This window comes from Physella acuta, unplaced genomic scaffold, assembly GCF_028476545.2.
Source record: "Physella acuta isolate Inbredline_101_S28 unplaced genomic scaffold, ASM2847654v3 ptg002204l, whole genome shotgun sequence".
Classification (NCBI taxonomy): Eukaryota; Metazoa; Mollusca; class Gastropoda; family Physidae; genus Physella; species Physella acuta.
Window position 1 is genome coordinate 29,099 of NW_026733704.1, and position 25,031 is coordinate 54,129.

Genomic DNA, 25,031 nt, shown 5'->3' on the forward strand with positions numbered 1-25,031 from the left:
CGAGTTGCCATCCCCTGTAGTGTTATATTAGAATATTCGAGAAAGTTTAGGGGAGATCACTCCCGGTTTATTTTTTTTTATTTTTATTTTTTTGGGCTAGGCCTATATGAAAAGAATTATTAAGGAATATGTTGTTGTTTTTTTTTTTGGGGGGGGGGGGGTTAGGGTGGAGGGGGGGGGGGACTATATGAAAACCAAAAGAATTATTAAGAAATATGTTGCTGTTTTTTTATTAAATATAAAATAAACAGTAATAAAGGTTCAGAGCTACTTAAAACAAATTAAATAGCACTAGAGTTTGTGCTGGGTAAAATTGGCCATACTAGTGCGGTAATAAGAATGGCCATATGTTGGTGCTAGTGTTGTAATAAGAATGGCCAAATGTTGGTACTAGTGTTGTAATCAGAATGGCCAAATGTTGGTACTAGTGTTGTAATCAGAATGGCCATATGTTGGTACTAGTTATGTAATCAGAATGGCCATATGTTGGTTACAGTGGTGTAATGATACTGGCCATATGTTGATACTAGTAGTGTAATCAGAATGGCCTTATGTTGGTTACAGCGTTGTGATCACAATGGCCATATGATGGTACTAATTTGTAACCAAAATAGCCATATGGTGATATTCTTTTAATTTACTTATTTAATCTTTGACCAGACTGTTTTAAAGAGCTAGAACACATTGACCCGGATACGTCAAAATAAAGTGCATCTTAAGTAACCCACTGTCCTTTAAATAAAATACATACAACTTCCTGCAACATTCGATCTTTTGATCCGACCACTCCATCACTACAAGGCAAGACACTCCATCACCACAAGGCGAGACACTTCCCAAGTCTTTGACGGGGATGGCGTGAACTATAAGTGAATAGTGAGTTGGGGGGGGGGGGGGTGAAGATGGGGAGAGTATTGAGTTTGATTTATAGGACACTTCACTGGTATATGGGGAAGTAAGGGTTGAGTTCTTGACAAACTCGCACATTTGACAATCAATAGAGGATAATGTGGCAACTAACTTATCTCACGTGGGAAACTTCAGAGACGACTAAATTTATCTGGGGGAAACTTAGTAGACTACTAAATATCTCTGGGAAAAACTTCAAAGGCAACTAACTTTATCTGGGAAAAACTTCAAAGGCAACTAACTTTATCTGGGGAAAACTTCAAAGGCAACTAACTTTATCTGGGGAAAACTTCAAAGGCAACTAACTTTATCTGGGGAAAACTTCAAAGGCAACTAACTTATCTCTGGTGGGAAACTTTAGAGGCTTTGTTTTTTATCAAAGTTAGTATTGTCGTCGTCACATTGGCTTTCATTGTTACTGATCAAGATTTTCTTAGTTAACAAAGAAGAGAGGGGGGGGCACTAATTACGATTAGGGTACGAGGAAACAGGGGGCTTGATGTCCTGGATCTAAACAGGATCTAGAACTATATGATTATTTCGTGGGGTAGAAAGTAAAAATCGTCACAACCTCTTGTTAAACTTACAAGACAAGCTTAATCCTATCACTAGTGTAGACCTAGCTCTACCGGAGACCTAACTCTAATCTTAAGTTTCTGTAAAGTGTATGTCTTAAACCGGAAGTCTTGATTATCACTACTTTTGTGCTCTAGTATTTAACATTTGTATGTAAGTGTTGTCAGTAAGGATATATATATATATATATATATATATATATATATATATATATATATATATATATATATATATATATATATATATATATATATATATATATATATATATATATATATATATATATATATATATATATATATATATGGGTGACGTGCATGCATGTGTATAAATGATGACGATTTAAGTGGTATGGTTATGTTACGAATAACATTTCTATTCAAATTCTAGTTAGACTACCTTGACCGAATGAACCATCTTTTGGTTTTGCTACAAAGTAAGACATTGTGACGTAGTGGCTGGTATAATTAGATTAGTTTGTCACGTGACAGTTCACCAGCCCCACCGTCAGTCCGGTAACTGGCCGGACCGTCGGGTGAAGAGATGGAGTCAAAGACGTGTCGCGCCCAATCTGCTTGACGTCTGCTTCTACTCGGGCTGATATCTTGCGCGTCCAATTTCATTAGAAGTCTAGGACCGAGCTTTTTGATGGCGGAGGGTGGGTGTGTCTGGGTCTGTGTGGTAGACTTCTTGGCACGGTTTAGTGAGGGATTATGTTGTTGGGGGTACGAAGGTGGGGGTATGTAGGTGGGGGATTATGTAGGTGAGGGATTATGTTGGTGAGGGATTATGTTCGTGAGGGATTATGTTCGTGAGGGATTATGTTCGTGAGGGATTATGTTGGTGAGGGATTACAATTTTATTAATAAGTCATATATATATATATATATATATATATATATATATATATATATATATATATATATATATATATATATATATTCTGTTAAAATTATAAATTTGTAAGAAGTTAATCTTGGTTTGTTTAAAATGTAAATAGGAATTCTATCATCATTGTACGCTTGATTAATTTTTTTTTAATTGAAGGCGGATATCTGACTTGCCCTGTGTAAGACTGGTCAATGGGATAAAGATTAAATCCTTTGGGGCTAAGATTTGTGGGGGTGGCGATTTCCTTTGCTTTAAGCCAAGTAAAGAGATTAACGTTGGACAACTCTATTACATGAAAAAAAAAACACATTGATCGTAATTGGATTACCTCCCTTAATGGAACCACCCAATGCGTTCCCGGCCTATCTAATCTTTTGTTTGATGCTTTGGCGTAAAACTGTAGCCTACAATTCGCCAATCTGGCGCAGAGAAATAAAATCTCGGTCACGTGTCTTCAACGAGATGTGTGTCTGCTGATCTAAAAATAACCCGCACTCAAGAAGCTATTTTTAGACCTGTTGTTTTGTGCGATAAACTGGTATCGATTCCATTGTACTGATCACAGAACGTGTTGGTATGAAATGAACTATTGTTTAGTGCCATACACGAATGAGTTGGGTTTTTTTTTTATAACCTGAAGGGAAAGTACTCTTAGATATTTTGAGACATTTTCATTGTCAGAATTAGACTACTAATAATGAGGACACAAACTTTCAATATGTGTGCGTGCATGTAAGCGTGTGTGCGTGAATGTTTGTGTGTGTGTGTGAGTGTGTGTGTGTGTGTGTGTGTGTGTGTGTGTGTGTGTGTGTGTGTGTGTGTGTGTGTGTGTGTGTGGTTGTGTGTGAGTGCATGTAAAGGTGTGTTTTGTTTTTTTTAAAAAAAGATTACTTTATACGAAAGTTCTCTTAGATATTTTGAGACACGTTCAATGTCAAAACTAGACTACTAATAATGTAGACACAAACTTTAAATATACATATGTATATATACATACATAAATATATGCATATATATACATATATATGTATATATATATATATATATGTATATATATGTGTATATATATATATATAAACATGTGTGCGTGTGTGTGTTTGTGTGCTTGTGTGTATGCGTGTGAGTGCATGTGTGTGTATGTGTATGTGTTTTGTGACACGAACGAGATAGTTCAAGTACATCATTATCAATTAATTGTGTTATCACACTACTATCCACTGGGCAATGAAACCAACTAAACGAACGAAACACAGCTTTAACATACCTTTACATCCATAGTTAGACTCTACACATACATTTACTCGTTGTTTATTACAATCATAGCTTTTCTTGCATTCACTCTACTGTGTTAAACACTTAATCCATGCGAGGTAAAAAAAAAATGTAAAAAAAAAACGTAGCCTTACAAGTACCATGTAGAGGTTTCTAAAGTGCAACAACAAAGTTTTCCAAAGCACTGTTAACAAAGATGGTGTATAGATGACACAAACAACTGAAACTGATGCTTTTGAAGTAGACCAATGAACGATGTTCAGGAGTATTCTCGGTAACGATGTTTTGATATCGCAACTCTCGTTTTTTTTGTTGTTGTTTTTTTTATGTTTAGTCTTAATATTGATGTTGTAGTTTGTTCGACTTGTTTAAAAATCCGTGGATTTTTTTTAATTAAAAATAATTGCTATCATACCGGAGCTTTAAAAAAAAAATCTTGTTTTAAGGTTCGGTTTAGCTAGGGTGGTAAAGGAATCTGTAGATGGTTGAAAATTGCCAGAAATTACATCACTTCCGGTTTCTTTAAAGTGCTTGATGAGGCCTGATTTCTGCCACAATGTGGGTCACAGCCCGTCTTGTGGAGAAATTACAAATTACTTCCCTTGATGTAGTCAATGGTAATTTCTTCACAAATCCTATACGTGTTTACGCTTGCTGTAGTGAATATGTCTGGCTTAACCCAGTGGTGTGTTAGTGTGTCTTTTGTGCACCGTCGGCTAGTTTTCTTTTAGCCCAGTGAGGTATTGCGAAGATATTGGTGGGGTATTCAGGGGTGGTTAAGCTGGGGTAACATAGTGGAGATGTTCGGTTCAAATGGTAGTTAAGTTGGAGGTCTCATTATCAGTGTTTCTTCCAGACTTTTTTCTCCGGGGGTGCATTTGAAATTTTCGGGGGGGGGGCGGACAACAATTTCCGGGGGGGGGGGGGGGCGGACACTGTCAAAAGTATATATTTCCTATATAAATTCCATTTCGTTCCGGGGGGGGGGCGGTAAACTTTCTTCGGGGGGGGAGGGGGGGGCCCACCCCACCCCACCCCACCCCCCCCCCCCCCCGGAGAGATGCCTGGAAGAAACTCTGCTCATTATAGTTATGATGGAGTCCTATGAAGTTGATGTTAGGGTCCATTGGTTGTTAAGTTGGGGGACTCATTATAGTTATATTGGGGTCCTGTGGAGGGATATTGGGGTCCCTTGGTTGTTAAGTTGGGGGACTCATTATAGTTATATTGGGGTCCTGTGGAGGGATATTGGGGTCCCTTGGTTGTTAAGTTGGGGGACTCATTATAGTTATATTGGGGTCCTGTGGAGGGATATTGGGGTCCCTTGGTTGTTAAGTTGGGGGACTCATTATAGTTATATTGGGGTCCTGTGGAGGGATATTGGGGTCCCTTGGTTGTTAAGTTGGGGGACTCATTATAGTTATATTGGGGTCCTGTGGAGGGATATTGGGGTCCCTTGGTTGTTAAGTTGGGGGACTCATTATAGTTATATTGGGGTCCTGTGGAGGGATATTGGGGTCCCTTGGTTGTTAAGTTGGGGGACTCATTATAGTTATATTGGGGTCCTGTGGAGGGATATTGGGGTCCCTTGGTTGTTAAGTTGGGGGACTCATTATAGTTATATTGGGGTCCTGTGGAGGGATATTGGGGTCCCTTGGTTGTTAAGTTGGGGGACTCATTATAGTTATATTGGGGTCCTGTGGAGGGATATTGGGGTCCCTTGGTTGTTAAGTTGGGGGACTCATTATAGTTATATTGGGGTCCTGTGGAGGGATATTGGGGTCCCTTGGTTGTTAAGTTGGGGGACTCATTATAGTTATATTGGGGTCCTGTGGAGGGATATTGGGGTCCCTTGGTTGTTAAGTTGGGGGACTCATTATAGTTATATTGGGGTCCTGTGGAGGGATATTGGGGTCCCTTGGTTGTTAAGTTGGGGGACTCATTATAGTTATATTGGGGTCCTGTGGAGGGATATTGGGGTCCCTTGGTTGTTAAGTTGGGGGACTCATTATAGTTATATTGGGGTCCTGTGGAGGGATATTGGGGTCCCTTGGTTGTTAAGTTGGGGGACTCATTATAGTTATGTTGGGGTCCTATGGAGGGATGTTGAGGTCCCTTGGTTGTTAAGTTGGGGGTCTCATTATGGTTATGTTGGGGTCCTATGGAGGGATGTTGAGGTCCCTTGGTTGTTAAGTTGGGGGTCTCATTATGGTTATGTTGGGGTCCTATGGAGGGATGTTGAGGTCCCTTGGTTGTTCAGTTGGGGGACTCATTATAGTTATGTTGGGGTCCTATGGAGGGATGTTGAGGTCCCTTGGTTGTTCAGTTGGGGGTCTTATTATTGTCATCTTGAGGTCCTACGAAGGTAATGTTGAGGTCCCTTGGTTGTTAAGTTGGGGGTCTCAAATTGGTTATGTTGGGGTCGGTAGCGATTATATGGGAATCCCATTGTGGTTCTATTGTGGTTCACATGGTGGTGTTGGTACTCGTATTGTGGTGATGTTGGGGTCCTATAGTTATATGTTGGGGTCTTATAGTGGGGATCTTGGGGTCCCATAGTGGTTCTATTGGAGTCAAAAAGCTGTGATGTTGATAGTCCTATGGTGATTATGTTGGGTCCTATTGTGATTATGTTGGGTCCTATTAAGATTATGTTGAAGTCCTATTGTGATTATGTTTGATCCTATTAAGATTATGTTGAAGTCCTATTGTGATTATGTTGGGTCCTATTAAGATTATATTGGGTCCTATTGTGGTTATTTTGGGTCTTATTGTGATTATGATGGGTCCCATTGTGATTGTGTTGGGTCCTATGATATACAGCCTAATCAACACCACATTTCCAATTGGAGTAAATTTTAACTTACGCACATGACACTCTGTAAAGTAAACGTGATAAGAACAATTATAATTCAACTGACGAAACTCAGTAATTTCAAACTTTCGAATTTAAGCAAAATAATATAAGCCGATATAAACTGAAAAAATCATTAATCAAGTAAGCTGTAATTATCATTATTAAAATTAATTTATTTAACTTTATTAAATGTTATTGCTTGTAATTAGACTAAGCTAAATTATATACTTTTTATCTTTTTATCTTGAATATAAAAGTTTAGAAAATAATCCGATGTTTTTATGATTTAAAACGTCTCAGAAACGTGTATTTGAAACGGCCACTAATGATAAAAATTTGCAAAGCAAATGAAAACCGAGTTTTCCGTACATCATTTATTATCTCCCCTTCGTTAGTTGGGATCGTCGTAGTATGTTAGAAAAATAATGAGCCACCTATTTAAAGATAATGATGTAGGGCCGTGCGTCATTGCAAATAATGACCCCCTGTATTTTAAGTCTGTTTGCAGTCACCCCCCCCACCCCTCCCCAAGAAAAACTGGGCTTTAAAAAAGCAAGGTTAGACCACCTGCCAAAAACTATGTACTCCCACGATTAAGGGGAGAGCACTACAATAAAAGCATTTACTCCATGAACTGTCGACAGGGGCACGGCTGAAAAAGAAAGTGACAAATCTCCGTCTTTTGGATATTTCCGTTTGTTTGTTTTTTCATCTGTCAAAAACAGACGCGTATTATAAAATTTGGATATTCTACGCGTAATTACTTTTAGCTTGTGAACGTACTCGCTTTTTATTTATTTATTTATGAAATAAATGCCAGCCTCCTTCTTATCAGTGCCATGGTCTATAGACGTAGGGTTTCTTAACTCACTTCAAATCCATTTTCTTAACCCTAACGAACCAAAGAAAATAAAATGCCAATCCAATATCTGTTTCATTAAAAGATGGGTCCTTTAGGCGGTTTTAAAAAAATGTAATTTAGGGCAATTCGGTGGGGAGCGTCTGAAAGAGTTTCTCCTCTAGGGGGGGGGGGGGGGGACGACGGGCTCGGGATATTTTTTTAACTTAACTTCCTTGTCCAAATGAAATCAGCCTAATAAGTTAATTCTTGTGAAATGTACTTTTTAGTTTAAAACGTCATGTTATGTAAGAAGTTGAGCTGTAAAAGGAATCGTAATTTTTGTTACATTTTATGTAAATTAGCTTCTCTTTTTCTTAATTTTATTATTGAAAAGGATTCCCTTACACAATTAAATATGCGTGTCAACTAGTTATGTGCCATATATATAGGCCGTTGACTCCAACTTCAGCCTGCTTTACTATAAGGCAGCAGATGTTTGATTTTGGAGTTGTCTTTCCTAGAAGTGCTGCTGTCCCCAGCTATCGAGCCTCATCTGTCCGGGTGTTTGAACTCGGGACTTACCGGTTCAGCAACCATGAGCTTAACCGACCCGACCACGCCGACCCGATGTAATTTAGCTATGTAACAGGTTGTAGTGACATCCAAATCAGGCGAAAAATCTAGGAAGAAGAGGCGTGAAGGAAAGAGTAGAAAAACTGGTAATCTATCGTTTTGGGTACGTAAAATCGCCCGCGGCTAGTAATGTACGAAAAAGTTACCTCATTGTCAAGGCTTTAATAGAAGTATATTGTGATATGTTTGTGTCAAATATTATAGATAAATGAATAATAAACCTAAACCAATGGCTAAATATATAAATATGGGCCAGAAATTAACTTTAAACAGCAGTGTCTGAGAGCAAGATTTACTATTCCCCCTGAATCTCGCGCTATATCTTTATAAAAATAAAACTTAAGCAAGATGGCGGCTATAGTAAATGAGCTTGGTTGCATCTGTTGGAAACATCGCTAGTCTTCATTTATTACTGAAAAGTTTTAATTCAATTGTTTAAAAACAGGTACATAAATGATAGAGGGAACCATTTTTGTATTTTTCAAAATATAAATCCTCCACAAAATGTGAAATAATTATTAAAATTTAAGGAGTCACCAGTTTTTCACATTACTAGTCGCGGGCGATTTTACGTACCCAAAACGATATATTACCGAAAAACTATCGTGTGTCTATCGAGATGGATCTATAAGGAACAGCCTAATATAATTTAAAGCTGATTGAAAAACAAACCGCGCATTTTTCTGTTGTTGTTTTTCCAAATGTTTTATAGACGCCCACCCTAATCGGATTATGTGACCTTCACCTTTAGGCAAGAGTGCATATTCATTAGCCTGATTTGAACATACAGCAAGTTCAATTTCGGCTTCGTTAGTCATGGTTGTAGTGACAGAAATAAGATTTTAAGATCGTCAATAACTAGCCGGCATATAGGGAGTGGTTGGGTTCGTTGTTAAAATCAATAGGGCAGGTAAGTAGGTCACCGACCAGTTCTATGGCTCATGCAGGTTTTATTGAGCCTTAGAACTGGTTGGTGACCTACTTACCAGCCCTATTATCCGACAGCTATTTTGCTTATATAGATTTCGCCTGTTTTCACGTGGATATTTTGCCAAGTTGAAGGCCAATAATAGGGCAATTTTAAAAACGGGCGAATGTTCCAGAAACAAGTTTTTGATGCTGTGGAAATAAAGCAATTGAAGAGCCCCGTAAAAGAAATGTCGTCGTTGGAAATTGAAATGTCTTCAAAACGAAATGCCTGGGTTATTGGAGTTTTCCCTTTTCAACGAAATCACGGACGGACGAGAGAATCCCGCAAACTGTAATCTGAGCTGCTAGAGTGTTGTTAAACAGGGGGGGGGGGTGAATAATGGGTGGGGGGGGGGGGGGGGGGCGTGGAGATAGGAAGGCTTGGACAAATTTGTAACAATTTTAGAAGGCCAAGGCCTCACAGATTATAGCCAAAAAAAAACCGGGAGTGATCTCCCCTAAACTTTCTCGAATATTCTTATATAAAATAACAGGGGATGGAAACTCGGGCTATAGACATGATTTTTAATCCATTTTAAATACTTAAAGTTTTAAAAATAGAATAAAATCTCGTAGACAAATTAATTGCACACCAAGTGAACGCAAATAAAAAAAAGCGCATAATAGTGCGCAATATTATTAGTACTTTTAAAATTTACATTAGTTTTTTGAGAAATCGGAAGTAGCGTAAATTACTACTTCCAGTCAACGGAAATTACTCAAAATTTAACAGAAGGTAGAGAATTAGATCTTTTACTTACATGTGAAATTTCATTTATCTATCTGAAATAGTACTCAAGTTATAGGCTTTTAAAAATTTCAAAGTAGGAAAAGTACCACTTCCGGTTATCGGAAATCGCTCAAAAGTTGATACGGATCTACGATTTTGATAAAATACTTGTATATGAAATTTCATCAACCTAGCTGTAACGGTACTCAAGTTATCGTGTTTACACACGGACACACACACACACAGACACACACACAGACACACAGACATACGGACAAGATTGCAAAATTATGTTTTTCCGTATCAGTGAGATGTAAAACGTCGAGATTTGCAAAAATCTCGATTTTTTTTTTTTTGCACGATTACAAGACTTTCTCTATACTTCGTATATACGAGAAAGTAAAAAACAGGAAAAAATACGAGATTTAACATAAAAAAATTATTTCTCAAATGGTAACAAAATAAATAAATAAAAATGGTAACAAAAGATTTGCTGGCCTTTATCTGAAGCTGCGCTATTATTTAAAAGAACTGGATGCTGTTATTCTATTTTAAGAATGCGTGATTAAATATAATAATTATGCTCTAATTAAAGTCGATAGAAGCACTGGAATTGCAATTTCTTTATTTTTATAAATCTTTTTAAATATATACTCGACATTCTTATATACCGAGGTGAATTCTCATTAACTTCAAAAAAAATCTGAAGTTTTTTTTTTTTTTTTTCGTATCTCCCCCCCCCCCCTTCCTTTTAATCCTCCCAACTTTATTAATATAGTTTAGCGTATCCTAGGCAGATGAGGCTCGATAGCTGTGGACAGCAATCCATCTAGGAGAGACAATTCCAAAATCAAACAACTGCTGCGTTGCAATTTTTGTTCTTGGTTGGACAAAGGCTATGGAAACAAATCTAGATAGAAAAGCCGGCTGAAATCGGAGTCAACAGCATATAAGGCGCATAACAAGTTGACACGCAATACTTAATTGTGTTGGGGAAAACCCCGTCCAAAATAAGAATTAGCATCGAAGAAGAAAGAAAGAAAAAATGTAACGTTTATTAAAATTATCCCCTGGTTTCCGGAAATGTGTCTACCGCCATATTGTTTTCTCTGATTTGATTGACAGGTGTCAACGTTTCTCTTCTTCATCATCCCGATGACCCTGATCGCCTTGCTCTACTTCTTCATCGCCCTGGCCATCCGGCGCTCCACCCTGAGTCGCGCCGGCTCCGACTCGTCCAATGACGGCTCCCGCAGCCACTCGACCTGCGAGATCCGGCAAAACACCAGCGGGCAGCAGCACGCCAGGATACGCCAGTCGGTGTTGAAGATGTTGGGTGAGTACGCCAGTCGGTGTTGAAGATGTTGAGTGAGTACGCCAGTGGGTGTTGAAGATGTTGGGTGAGTACGCCAGTGGGTGTTGAAGATGTTGGGTGAGTACGCCAGTCGGTGTTGAAGATGTTGGGTGAGTACGCCAGTCGGTGTTGAAGATGTTGGGTGAGTACGCCAGTGGGTGTTGAAGATGTTGGTGAGTACGCCAGTGGGTGTTGAAGATGTTGGGTGAGTACGCCAGTGAGTGTTGAAGATGTGTGTACGCCAGTGGGTGTTGAAGATGTTGGGTGAGTACGCCAGTGGGTGTTGAAGATGTTGGGTGAGTACGCCAGTGTGTGTTGAAGATGTTGGGTGAGTACGCCAGTCGGTGTTGAAGATGTTGGGTGAGTACGCCAGTGGGTGTTGAAGATGTTGGGTGAGTACGCCAGTGGGTGTTGTAGGTGGGAGTGTGTTAGTGGGTGTTGAAGATGTTAGTACGCCAGTGGGTGTTGAAGATGTGAGTACGCCAGTGAGTGTTGAAGATATGATTTCCTCAGTGGGTGTTGAAGATGTGTGTATGGTAAGAGTTTGGGTAAAGATTACGATCCTAGATTTTATAAATGTAACCCCCTACCTCGTATCCCTACTCCCAATTTAACAACCACCCCCGTTTAACATCAACATTTTCCCTCTTTCCAGTGGCTGTGGTTGTGGCGTTCTTCCTGTGCTGGGCGCCCTACCACACGGAGCGGCTGCTGGTGGTGTACGCGCCGGAGTGGACGGAGACGTCACGCAGCATCCACCACGCCCTCTTCTACGTCAGCGGCGTCATGTACTACCTAAGTGCTACAATTAACCCCGTGCTCTACAGGTACGGACAGGTGTTTTTAGAGAACCTACCTTTTTGTTTCGCACCGGGTTACAGAACATGTAGCGCAAAACCAGTAGGTTGGCTTGATATAACGGCTATAAAACATGTAGCGTCAGATCTAAATTTGGCTTGATACATAAATTATAAAACGTGTATTGTAAAACCTAACTTTTGATTAGAAACGCTGGCTATGGCCCCAGCGAAACAAGCCCCAAACAAAAAACAACCTTGTATAGATGGAAGCTGACACTATGAAGTAGTGTATGGAAAGTTTGAAAGTCCGACGCATCTAGCGATTATTAAGTCCTTTCAAACTTTCCATATAGGCCTACTTTATTTTATAGTACCGATACATTCACCCAGTAATTTTACTACTATCACATTCAACAGCAATCCTGTAGTACCAATATATTCACAAGTACTTCAGAGTATAATTTTTTAACAGTGCTTTAGAGTGCCAATATATTCATCTAAAAATTCAGAGTATCAATATATTCACCAGTACTTATTTAGTGCCTATAATTACCAATTATTTCGGAGTAGCAATTTATTCTGAATATTCGCCATTTCTAGAGTACAATACATTCACTAATATTTTAGAGTAGAAATATATTCACCAGTACTTTAGAGTACCTTATGTTCGCCAATATATCAGAGTAGCAATATATTCACCAGCACTTTTGAGTATTTTAGCGTACCAATATATTCACCAATATTTCAGAGTAATATATTCACCAATATTTCATAGTGCAATAAAGTCATCAATACGTATAAATTGCCCATCTACGCATCAAAATTAAACTTAGCAATATATTAACATGCACTTTTAAGTAACACCTAATAACAAAATAAGAAAAAAGTAACTCTGATGTAATAGAACCAAATGACGTCATTGACAAATCCCATTGGACAGTCAGATATGTATCGCGTGGCAATCACGCGATGCGCTGTTGACAAAGAAAGAAAAAGAAGGAGTTTTAAAATAATGGAATAAAAATTTAAGGATTTTCCTGGCTTTAAACTAACAAAACAATTACAACTATTAAGGTGTGGTCGAATTTCTAGGGATTTTTTAAAACCTACTTATCATTTTCTGGAAAGTTAGATTGCATTTTTTTTCAAATTACCAAATTTTATTGCTGTAACAAAAGATGTATTTAAGTTTGTTTCGTTTGTTATTTTAATTTCTCATTACTGTCTAAGTTTTGGTATCATGTGATTGAGTTCTTATTTTTTATAATTTATTTTTTTTAATGATATTTATGTAATTGTCTCCCTGTTATTAGATACCTTATTAGACATATTTCCATTTTATTATCTACCCCTTCATACCCCAGTTCCATAGCTCATATCTCCATGTACTTCTCCCCCTCCAGCATTATATCCCTAAAGTTCCATAATTCACATGTCTATATAATTGTCTCATATAGCATTATGTCCCTCAAGGTCGATAACTCATATTTCCATATAATTATCTCCCCCCCCCCCGCATTATGCCACTCAAGTTCCATAACTCATATCTCCATGTAATTCTCTCCCCCTAGCATTATATCCCTCAAGTCCCATAACTCATATCTCCCTGTAATTCTTTCCCCAAACATTATGTCCTTCAAGTTCCATAACTCATATCTCCCTGTAATTATCTCCCCCAGATTATGTCCCTCAAGTTCCATAACTCATGTCTCCCTGTAATTATCTCCCCCAGATTGTGTCACTCAAGTTCCATAACTCATATCTCCATGTAATTCTCTCCCCCAGATTATGTCCCTCAAGTTCCATAACTCATACCTCCCTGTAATTCTCTCCCCCAGATTATGTCACTCAAGTTCCATAACTCATATCTCCCTGTAATTATCTCCCCCTAGCAATTTATTAATCAAGTTTCATAACTCATATCTCCCTGTAATTCTCACCCCCTAGCATTATGTCCCACAAGTTCCATAACATATATCTCCCTGTAATTCTCTCCCCCGTCATTATGGTCAGCAAGTTCCGTAACTAATACGTCTAAAGCTCTGTATTAATCAAGTTCCATAACTCATATCTCCCTGTAATTATCTCCCCCTAGCAATTTATTAATCAAGTTCCATAACTCATATCTCCCTGTAATTCTCTCCCCCAGATTATGTCCCTCAAGTTCCATAACTCATATCTCCCTGTAATTCTCTCCCCCTATCATTATATTAATCAAGTTCCATAACTCATATCTCCCTGTAATTCTTTCCCCCTATCATTATATTAATCAAGTTCCATAACTCATATCTCCCTGTAATTATCTCCCCCAGCATTATGTCCCTCAAGTTCCATAACTCATATCTCCCTGTAATTCTCTCCCCCTATCATTATATTAATCAAGTTCCATAACTCATATCTCCCTGTAATTCTTTCCCCCTATCATTATATTAATCAAGTTCCATAACTCATATCTCCCTGTAATTCTCTCCCCCTATCATTATATTAATCAAATTCCATAACTCATATCTCCCTGTAATTCTCTCCCCCTATCATTATATTAATCAAGTTCCATAACTCATATCTCCCTGTAATTCTTTCCCCCTATCATTATATTAATCAAGTTCCATAACTCATATCTCCCTGTAATTCTCTCCCCCTATCATTATATTAATCAAATTCCATAACTCATATCTCCCTGTAATTCTTTCCCCCTATCATTATATTAATCAAGTCCCATAACTCATATCTCCCTGTAATTCTTTCCCCCTATCATTATATTAATCAAGTCCCATAACTCATATCTCCCTGTAATTTTCTCCCCCTATCATTATATTAATCAAGTTCCATAACTCATATCTCCCTGTAATTCTCTCCCCCCAGCATTATATTAATCAAGTTCCATAACTCATATCTCCATATAATTCTCTCCCCCAGCATTATGTCCCTCAAGTTCCGGCAAGCGTTCCGGGCGACCCTCCTCTGCTGCTGGTGGTCACGGTCCGGCCCAAAGCGCCGGGCCAACCGGAACTCCTACACCTTCAAGTTCCAGCACCGAGCCCACCTCAACACCCACTGCTCCTTCATGGAGAGCAGCAGCAGCACCAACAACAACAGCACCAACAACAACAAGCAGGCCAACAGCAACCACTCCACCCCCATCCTGTGCTGCGCCGTGGGTACCGGGGCGGTGACGACCCAGCTGGAGGGTTGCCCCCTGGTGGAGATGTTTGCCTGTGAGGGGGTCAGGGGTCACAGTTACGAGAGTAACGGCATCATTCAGCCCAACGGCACCGAGCGGATGTTGTGAGATGGCGTGTTTGAAATAACATTGAGAATCACGTGATGATTTTTTCAATCCGGTTTTTTAAATTTCCGATTCGTGACCGTCTTGAGACGACTCAGCCTTAACGGGTACCTGGCCTGTGTAAGAAAAGTCAAGAATGCGGATTTTAGCCTAACATATTAAGGCTACATTATAATACTCTACTTGATCTGCACGTATGCACTCACTACATTGGATTGGATTTCCGGTTCGTGGCAGTTTTGAGACGACTCAGCCTTAACGGGTACCTGGCCTGTGTAAGGAAAGTCAAGTAAGCGGATTTTAGCCTAACATACCAAGGCTACATTATAATACTCTACTTCACCTGCACTTATGTACTCACCAGATTGGATTGATCTTCATTTTTCTTTCACAACCTGTGTCACAATTCTGAAGAAAGAAAAAAGGTGGCTTAAATAGTTTTGAAAACAAACAAACCGGAAATGACCTTGTTTTTTTAATTTGTTTCAAAAGGACATTGACCTGAAGGAAAAGCCGGCTAAATCAAACGCCATGTAAAGTAACCACAAGGGAATCTACACTAATGAAAAGATTCCCTATGTGATTCTACACTCTTGAACTCGTCTATCTGATACAGCACTGCTCAAAGCTCCAAAACATTTGAATTACTTGTGAATGTTCTTCTTGGTCAACGTGATTAAGAACTGAATAAAAATGTTCATCTCACGGCTACTCACTTAGATAATTAAAATCAGTTCGAGATTTTTTTTCGCGGACGTGCGGGAAGGCTATAAAAACCAAGTTCAGGAGTTGATTGGATTTAACCGAGTTATAAGCACAACTTTAAGTAACTAGCTAACCCAGTATCCATAAGACAATATGGCTGGTAAGTAGGTCACCAACCAGTTCTATGGCTCATGCAGGTTTTATTGAGCCGTAGAACTGGTTGGTGACCTACTTACCAGCCCTATTATATGAAGTTTTATATTTATATTCTGACGGGTTGAATGATAGTTTGTGATATTTCTACAGCCTTAATGGTGTTTTGGGGATGAGCTTAATTGGTTAGAAGGGCAATGACCTATCGTCTAGAATGTAACGTTGGAGTAAGTAAAGAAGAACTAAGTGCGTTTAATAGGATCTGCTTCTTCCATCAAAGACTCTGTCAAATTAATTTGCTTTCAACTTTCTGAAGATGTAAATAGTTCGATCACGTAACTGCTACGGATATTTTTGTGACATGTTATTATGGCTACAGCTATAATTGTATAACTACTATTATAGCTACAATTATAATTGTTGAAATACTTTTATGGCTAGAATTTATGATAAATGGCGTGTTCATCTGACTACGTCTATTTTTATGATCTATTATTACGGCTGCAGCCATTATTGCTGACCTGCAATTGTCTCTACAGCTATATAGTAATCGAGCTGCTACTATGGCTACAGCTATAATTGTAATATAGCTATTACTGTTGATGTACATTTGTTTCTATTTATTGTAACTATTAATTAATTGTATTGTTTGAAGATATGTTTAATATGATGTACTGTGATTGGGTGGCTACATTGTAGCCACAGGTTGGCTACATGGTGTCTACACGGTGTAGCTGATGGATAGCCTCAGTGTGGGTAGAGTGTGGCTACCTTGTGGTTTCAGTGGGGCTATACTGTGGATATAGCGTGGCTACATTAAGCTACATTGTACAGTATGGCTACCTGGCGCCTACGTGATAGCTAGGTGCCACCTACATAGCAGCTACATTGGGTATACATTGTGGCTAGATTGTGGCTGAAGTGGGGCTATACATAGTAGCTACATGATTGCTACATTGGGTATACATTGGGGCTAGATTGTGGCTACATAATAGCTACATGTGTGGCTACATGGAGGCTACTTGGTAGCTCCATGGCGACTACATGGTAGCCATAGTGTTGCTACAGTATAGCCGCACCATGGCTACATAGTAATTGTTATTCGCCACTACCTTAAAATTGTCTCAATTTGCCCTAACGACAGGGAGATAAAGAAGCGCCGACTGTGATTTGAACGAAGAAAATTATGCCCCTTAGTTTCTACCTGATCAGCCAGGCTTGTCTTCAAGAGGACCAAACTGATTACTAAAACACATTTTCAAAAATCAATGTTTCAGCGGAATCCAGGCGTTATAGTTCAGCGAATACGATACAGTCTACTAAATCGATACCGTCCTGAGAATCTTGAGAATTTTAGATTCGCCCCCCCCCCCCCTTACCCCGATGAAAACGAAACAATGAAGTCAAATGACTAAGCTGGATTGAATGTAAATAATTTACATTTCCTGTAAGTGGGGTAAATGGTGCAGACATGAAGGCTACATTCATGCTGTGGTTTCAAAAATGTAAATGTAAGGAAAAATATCTCATTATTTGTTTTAACTTTAAAAAATACTCATTTTTTTAAATTACTTGTCCAAAAAAGTGTTCGATGAAGTCAGATTCTTGAAACCAAATTTGCTCGTTTTGTCTCTCGTCTCCCTTTGTTGTTTTCGTTTATTTATTTTTGCTTATTTGTTTGTTTCCCCCCCCCCCCCCCCCCTCCCACAGCCCCATCACTGCTGTGTAGCTAAATGTTCGATCACTTCAAGGATCCACTATTTACAGTTCAGAATGATAGATTTGTTCAACTTAGTACAGTGGTTCTTAACCTGGGTTCGATCGAGCCTCATGGGTTCAGTGAGTCTATCTCAGGGGTTCGGTGGAGGTCAATACCCCCCCCCTTCATAAAATGGCAACCTAAACCATAAAAAAACACAGACATAAACATTGATCAGTTTTAAACTTTGCGGGGTAGTGTCGATTTTTGTGTACACACACACACACACACACAAACACATACAAGCACGTACACACACACACACACCTATATTTTCATATAAGTGTTCAAAAATAAATTTTCAATTTTAATTTTAGTAATGACTCCATATCGTCAGCTCCGTAAGATTAATTACAAGGGTTTCACCTTGTTATTCACAGCCGGAAGTTAGTTAATTATATTTATTAAAACATTAATTAAAACATCCAATATATGTTTAAGCTTACTCTCAGTAAGTGTTACATTAATATATTGTATGCATATTAATTTTACTAATTAGCCGTTTTGGGGAGTTTTAGTGAAGCTACTAGATTATTAATCTACCAGCTTTGATCTTTAATAAATATACAAATAAACTATAATAAAATCAAATCAAAATATTTGATCTATAATAAATATACAAATAAACTATAATAAAATATAAATATGCTCTATAATAAATATACAAATTAACTCTTATAAAAAAAAACAAGAAAACTTAAATTTGTTATTTGCTCAAATGAACAATTAGCATAATTAGCATAAAGGCCGACTGTTATTTATTCGCTTCAATGGTTTTCGTGTATGCTTGAATAATTTCTGTAAAGTTAACCTCCCCCCCCCCCCGCCCCCACCTCACATCCATCTTGCATCATCTCCGTTACCTCCTATCACTTCACCCCGTCAATGATGCTAATTCTGCTAACTTGCATTTTCTTGCCAAAGCTATGGAATATATATATTTGAACTTTACAAAAGAACGTGACGATTATAATTTTTTTACAAAGTGATATTGATGAAATGTGAATCTGATTTTCCCTTGCCTTATTACGGGGAAAAAAATCAAACTAATTTTAAAACGATTACAATGTAATTCTTTGTTGTTTTTTTTATATATGATTTCAACAGCGACGTACATTACGTATACTCTCTATATATTTTGTATGTTTGTATTTATTTTATTATCCTTATCATTACTATTGATATTATTTTGTTTCTTTAAATTAAAGCTGTACGTCATAACAATCACGTGTTTACTGTAAATAAATGAAATCTTTGAAAACATCACATTAGAGTTGATGCCTTGGGTGAATGTAAATGGCGCTGAAATGGTTTAAATATAAGAATTTGGGAAAAGTTTGTGAATTTTTGATAATGTTGTGAGTTTTGGACAATTTAGTAATATTTGGACAATTTGGTGAGTTTTGGACAATAAGTTGGGTTTGAACAATTTAGTAAGATTTGGACTATTTGGTGAGTGTTGATGAGTTTTGTACAATGTGCTGATATTTGGACAATTTATTAAGATTTGCAGAATATGGTGAGTTTTTGCATAATTTGGTGAGTTTTTGCACAATTTGGTGAGTTTTGGACAATTTGGTAAGTTTTTGACAATTTGGTAAGTTTTTGACAATTTGGTGAGTTTTGGACAATTTGGTGAGTTTTAGACGAATAGGTGAGTTTTGGACTATTTTGGTGATTTTTGGAAAAATAGGTGAGTTTTGGACAATTAGGTAAGTTTTAGACAATTAGGTGAGATTTTGACAATTTAGTGTGTTTTGGACAATGTGCTGAGATTCAGACCATTTATTGAGATTTGGACAAATTAGTGAGGTCTGCATAGTTTGGTGAGATTTGAACAATTACGTGAGCTTTGAACTAGTTTTGGTGAGTTTTAATATACTTATTAAGTATTAGGACCATATCACGCTTGAATTTGTATCAACGTAATTAACTATGATGACCCTCAAAAAATTTCTCTCACGTAACCGCCAACTAAGTACCAAGAAAAAATCTTCCACAGCTATTCAACATGACCCTTCTAACAAGATTTCATTTGATTTGTTTTTGTCACACAAAACTTCGTACACTCACGGGTAATTTCTTAAACCTCTTTAATATAATAATAAAGTATTGCATGGTCCAGTGAATCTCATTTTAAATCAGACATCTATTGTTCTTTATAGGTCGAAACCAAATACGACACGATTTCCCATAGTAAATTCATCTTTCTCCCTCTGGTTTGGTTTTAATTTACTTCATTCAAAAAAGAAACCAAGAAAGATTTTAAATGAGAATGCCCACGTAGTCATATAAAAATACAAATTATGTAATTTTCAAGAAATAATCAGGAACTACGTCCAGTGTTTGTCTAAGAAGGTTCTCAAATGATCAACTTGAGTCCTCTATAACACCGGATGTACTCAGCTTTCTGCGAACCTTTCACTTCAGGAGCTGAAAGTTATTTGTTCCGTATCCAAAGTTTGTCAAGATACATCCATATGGTCACGCCTACCTGTTGTTATATAACTTGAGATTGTCTAGGGTTGACCTATTGACCTTTCTGACAATTGCCCTGGCAGTGAAGGTCAGCAGACAAAATTGAATAATATTCGCCCGTTGATTTTTTTTTAACTTGATATCTGACTCTTGTTTCTAAATTAAAATAAAAAACCATTATTCACCAATATCATTATAAGATTTTAAATATTCCTCAGAACATCGTTGAAAAAAATAATAAAATAATTGCTACTTTGATTAATGAAAGTGGATCTAGGATGATTGAATTGACAACCCTTGAACTAGACATGAAAATAAAATAAAAACTTCACCTAATATTTTTTCAACCCTGTTTAAAGAGTTCACGTCAATAACGTCAAAGCCCTCGAACGAGTTCCATAATATGGATAATATTTTTCTCTAAGTGATAAATCTGCACTCACAAATCTGCCCTCATAAATCTGCCCTCATAAATCTGCCCTCATAAATCTGCCCTCACAAATCTGCCCTCATAAATCTGCCCTCATAAATCTGCCCTCATAAATCTGCCCTCACAAATGTGCCCACATAAATCTGCCCTCATAAATCTGCCCTCATAAATCTGCCCTCATAAATCTGCCCTCATAAATCTGCCCTCATAAATCATCCCTCATAAATCTGCCCTCATAAATCTGCCCTCATACATGTGCCCTCATAAATCTGCCCTCATAAATCTGCCCTCATAAATCTGCCCTCATAAATCTGCCCTCATAAATCTGCCCTCATAAATCTGCCCTCATAAATCTGCCCTCATAAATCTGCCCTCATAAACTGCCCTCATATATCTGCCCTCATATATCTGCCCTCATAAATCTGCCCTCATAAATCTGCCCTCATAAACTGCCCTCATATATCTGCCCTCGTAAATCTGCCCTCACAAATCTGCCCTCATCTGACCTGTCTAGGGCCGGGGCAGCAAGGTTCAAGATGACCAAAGAAGGTCAGACATTTCTCTGGTTCTACTGTCGTCTGTTGGACGACGGTTGTCATGTGACCTACGTGTCGCCATTATTGATGGCATGGCTCAGTCCCACGTGACCAGACTTTGGCCCGGGCCCCATTTGCTGATTAGACAGACGATGTCAATTATTTATTTTTTTAAGCTACTATTTTCTTAACAACAGAAAGTTCTAGCTTGTAGAACAAAATATTTTTTAAAAAAACAATAATAATAATAATTAGCTTTTAAAGGCACTAAAATAATTAAAATAATTACTTCTTTCGTTAGTAAAAACAAATGATTGCTAAAATATGTAAGAGATTTCATAAGCGACCAAAATTGTTTCTAAAGAAAGCAAGATGGTTTTATTTTTGTTATTTTCTATGCATTTAAAAGCTTGTTATTTTAAAAGTTTTTATACTTGTATTATTTTCTACTTTACAGTGCTAAGATATTGTAACGATTTCAGCGTAGTCAATTAGTGGGTTAAAATAATAATATTATAATTACAAATTTATTGGTTTGATTTTAATGGCATCCGCCATTTTTTATGAGAAGACCCTTGTTTCTTTCAGACTTTTATCTCCGGAGATGGGGCACTTGATAATTTTCGGGGAAGGGGTGGGGCGGACTAAATTTTCAGGATAGTGGGGGCGGACACTGGTAAAATTATACTTTTTTCAATATAAATTCCATTACGTTACCTGAAGATGCCTGAAAGAAACTCTGCCCCTGATTATTCATGTTGAAATGGATAAAAATATGTTTTTGTCAAAGTTGCTTTCTGTGTAGCCATATTTTTTTGTAAACTTTATGAATGAAAAAAAAATTCAGAAATTCAATATTTTACTAATCAATGTAATTAAATTTGCAAATGTAGTGAACTTAAAAACATTATTATGCCTTTAAGGCTATATTTCTCTTTATATAAAAAAATGTTTTGGTCTGAAGTTTCACCTTCTACAGCTGTTCGGGAATTTAGTTCCTGTAGCGTTTACTTTTTTTTTTTTTTTTTTTTTTTTTTTTTTTTTTTTTTTGCAAAACTTATCCGGTAACATTTTAAAATAAATGTATGCTTTTGAAGTTGAACAACATTTTAAATTTAAAGTAAGCTTACATTTTAACATAAGAACTACATACAAACCAAGAGTCAAAGATTAAAACATTTAAATTAGCAATATAACATAGTTAAGTCATGTTTATTTACATTTTTTTCACTATTAAACAAGAAAAAAAAGGTGTTTTATTTTTGTAATTGTTTAGTTACCAGAAACATTAAAAGTATCAATATAATCTTTAGAACAGTCAGACAAAACCACACAATCAAGGTCTTATAACCACATCTAGTTTAATAAAAAGCATAAAAAATTGTTGAAACAATTAATAGACTTCTCTTGAATTTTCCGATAGTATGCCATCACGTCCCCCCCCCCCTACCCCCTCTCCCCCAACTAAAAATATATGACCGATACTTAACTCTAAATGAACATTATCTGCCTCTTTGGGGAATCCGTGGTCGGTTGTCAAAATGTCGAATTCTCCGTGATTAAAGCTTGCCTGACTGATCAAGTTTTCTACTAATTAATCGTGTCCTCCTCTCTTTTGATGTTGAATATAGTAATTTTTAATTAGTTTTTAATGAATATGATTTGATTAAAAAAGATGGATATTGTTGTCTTAAAAGACATATATCTGTAAAGTTTGAACGAAATCACTGTTTTAAAAGTGGGTCAAATGGAGATTTGCCACAGACAGCAGAGTAGATGGACAGATAGATAGTCAGACAGACGGATAGACAGATAGACAGTTAGAAGGATGGAGAGTTAGACAGTTGGACAGATGGACAGATGGACAGATAGACAGTTAGGCAGATAGACAGATGGAAAGTTAGACAGATGGAGAGTCAGGCAGACAGGCATAAAGAAAGACAGGACAGTCGTACCGTGTGCATTACACCTACATTAAGGACATCTATTTAACCGACCACCAATAAACTTCAGCCATGTTTCTTATCATTCCAGTGGTCGTCTGATTTTTTTCCCAAGAAATAGACAATTGGCGTACAACAGGTAAACATAATATATTTAAGAAATAACCAGAGGTGTAGCTAGTTGGGGGGGGGGGGGGTCCCCCTAAAGGAAGTGGTAGTTTGTGTAAAAATTGAAACGCAAGAACTACATACATACCAAAAATCAAAGATTAAAACATTTAAATTAGCAATTAAGTTAAGGCTAGGCGTATTGACGTTTTATTGTGTTGAAACTATGAACTTTAACCCTGACATGTACCCTATGGACCGCCAGTTTATAGTTTAGTTTTTTTAGAGATCTTGGTTGTATTTCATCCTCATTTTAAATCAGTTTTAGACCATTTTATTAGTAAAATAAATAAAAATATGTTATTTCTATTATTACTCCTTTCAAATAAAAGCACTTTAATGGATCGTAAATGCCAATTGATTTGAATCCGACCATGCGAAGACCACGTGTAAATTGAAAATAAAATGACAGCGAAAAGCTTAAAATAAAGTCCAAAAAAACAAAACAAACCAAAGTTTATTTTAACGTGGAGACTGTGACAGCTAAACAAAAAAAAAATTTGACGTTTTTTGTTGGGAATTTTAAAAAGAAGTTTAAATCCACAAACCCTAAGATAGCAATCATTATATTGTTAGCCTTGTTCAGTCGCTCTTCAAAATAGGAAATCATTAAACGGAAAAATTTTCACTGAACACTGAGACAGATTTTTGTCTTTGTGTTTCTATTTTTAAAATGGAAATATAATGTTTCAACCCTTACTCACTACCAGTTTTTTCTATTATAACGGTACGTGGAGCTATGGTTACAGGGGCTTTGATCATAAGGGCTTTGACCTTAGGTCAAACCCCCGCTATAGTGAAAACCCCATTGTGGTCTAACCACCATTGTTTAAAGCACATATGGTCAAACCACCTATGGTCTAAGCCCCTATGGTCAAAGCCCCGCTGTGGTCTAAGCCCCTATGGTCAAAGCCCCTATGGTCAAAGCCCCTATGGTCAAACCACCCATGGTCAAACCACTATGGTCAAAGCCCCTATGGTCAAACCACCTATGGTCAAACCACTATGGTCAAAGCCCCTATGGTCAAACCACCTATGCTCAAACCACTATGGTCAAAGCCCCTTTGGTCAAAGCCCCTATGGCCAAAGCCCCATTTTCGTTCCATCAACAACAATACTTAATGGTGTGAAGTGCTTTCCTAGCTAAAATACATGAGAACAAATCCCGTAGTTTATTGTTAGCTTCATAAATGTAGTATCTAAGGTAAGGGTGTTGTAAAGGGCGTATGCACCATCGGGAGATTGAAACGAGAAAAAGTAGATCTTTGGTGAAACCCGACCTCACCTTAACTGACCTCCTACCTGTATGAACGCCATACAGGTAGATGGAGGGTAGAGTATGCGTGCCAGGGGGTCATGTTATTCCAGTTGCCATTGAAGATGTTTGCTACGATACAGGTGCGACATACCTGATGGTGTAGCTGCGGTATTTATGGTACTAGTGCACCCATACCTGTGCAGATGTTGCAGGGTAGAGGTAGGTAGGTGCACGGTGAGCGTTACCTGAGGTCTGAATGTAAAACTTGAAAGGTATCGGACTTCAAACGGTGTATAAGTTGAGGAGTAGCTAACGTCTGAATGAAAGACTTTTCAAATATCGAACATGAATCGCTGTAAGAACTGATGAAGAAAGTTAAAGCAGTTCCCAGCATGGATTGGCGATTAACGTGGAGCCAGGCTCAGCCATAATTTATGACTGGCACAAGGTATGCTAGCTTGATGCGTTTAACTATTTCACTGT

The 25,031-nt window shown here is 37.6% G+C and overlaps 1 protein-coding gene across 1 annotated transcript in view; it reads left to right on the plus strand.

Moving 5' to 3' along the window:
- LOC131932546 (pyrokinin-1 receptor-like) overlaps positions 1 to 15,147 on the plus strand; it is a 37,892-nt gene extending 22,745 nt beyond the window's left edge. The window contains exons 5-7 of the mRNA XM_059289467.1: positions 10,804 to 11,014; positions 11,688 to 11,859; positions 14,749 to 15,147. Coding sequence (XP_059145450.1) covers positions 10,804 to 11,014; positions 11,688 to 11,859; positions 14,749 to 15,121 — 756 coding nt within the window. The 3' untranslated portion in view covers positions 15,122 to 15,147. The remainder of the gene's footprint in view (positions 1 to 10,803; positions 11,015 to 11,687; positions 11,860 to 14,748) is intronic.
- The last annotated feature ends 9,884 nt before the right edge of the window (positions 15,148 to 25,031 follow it).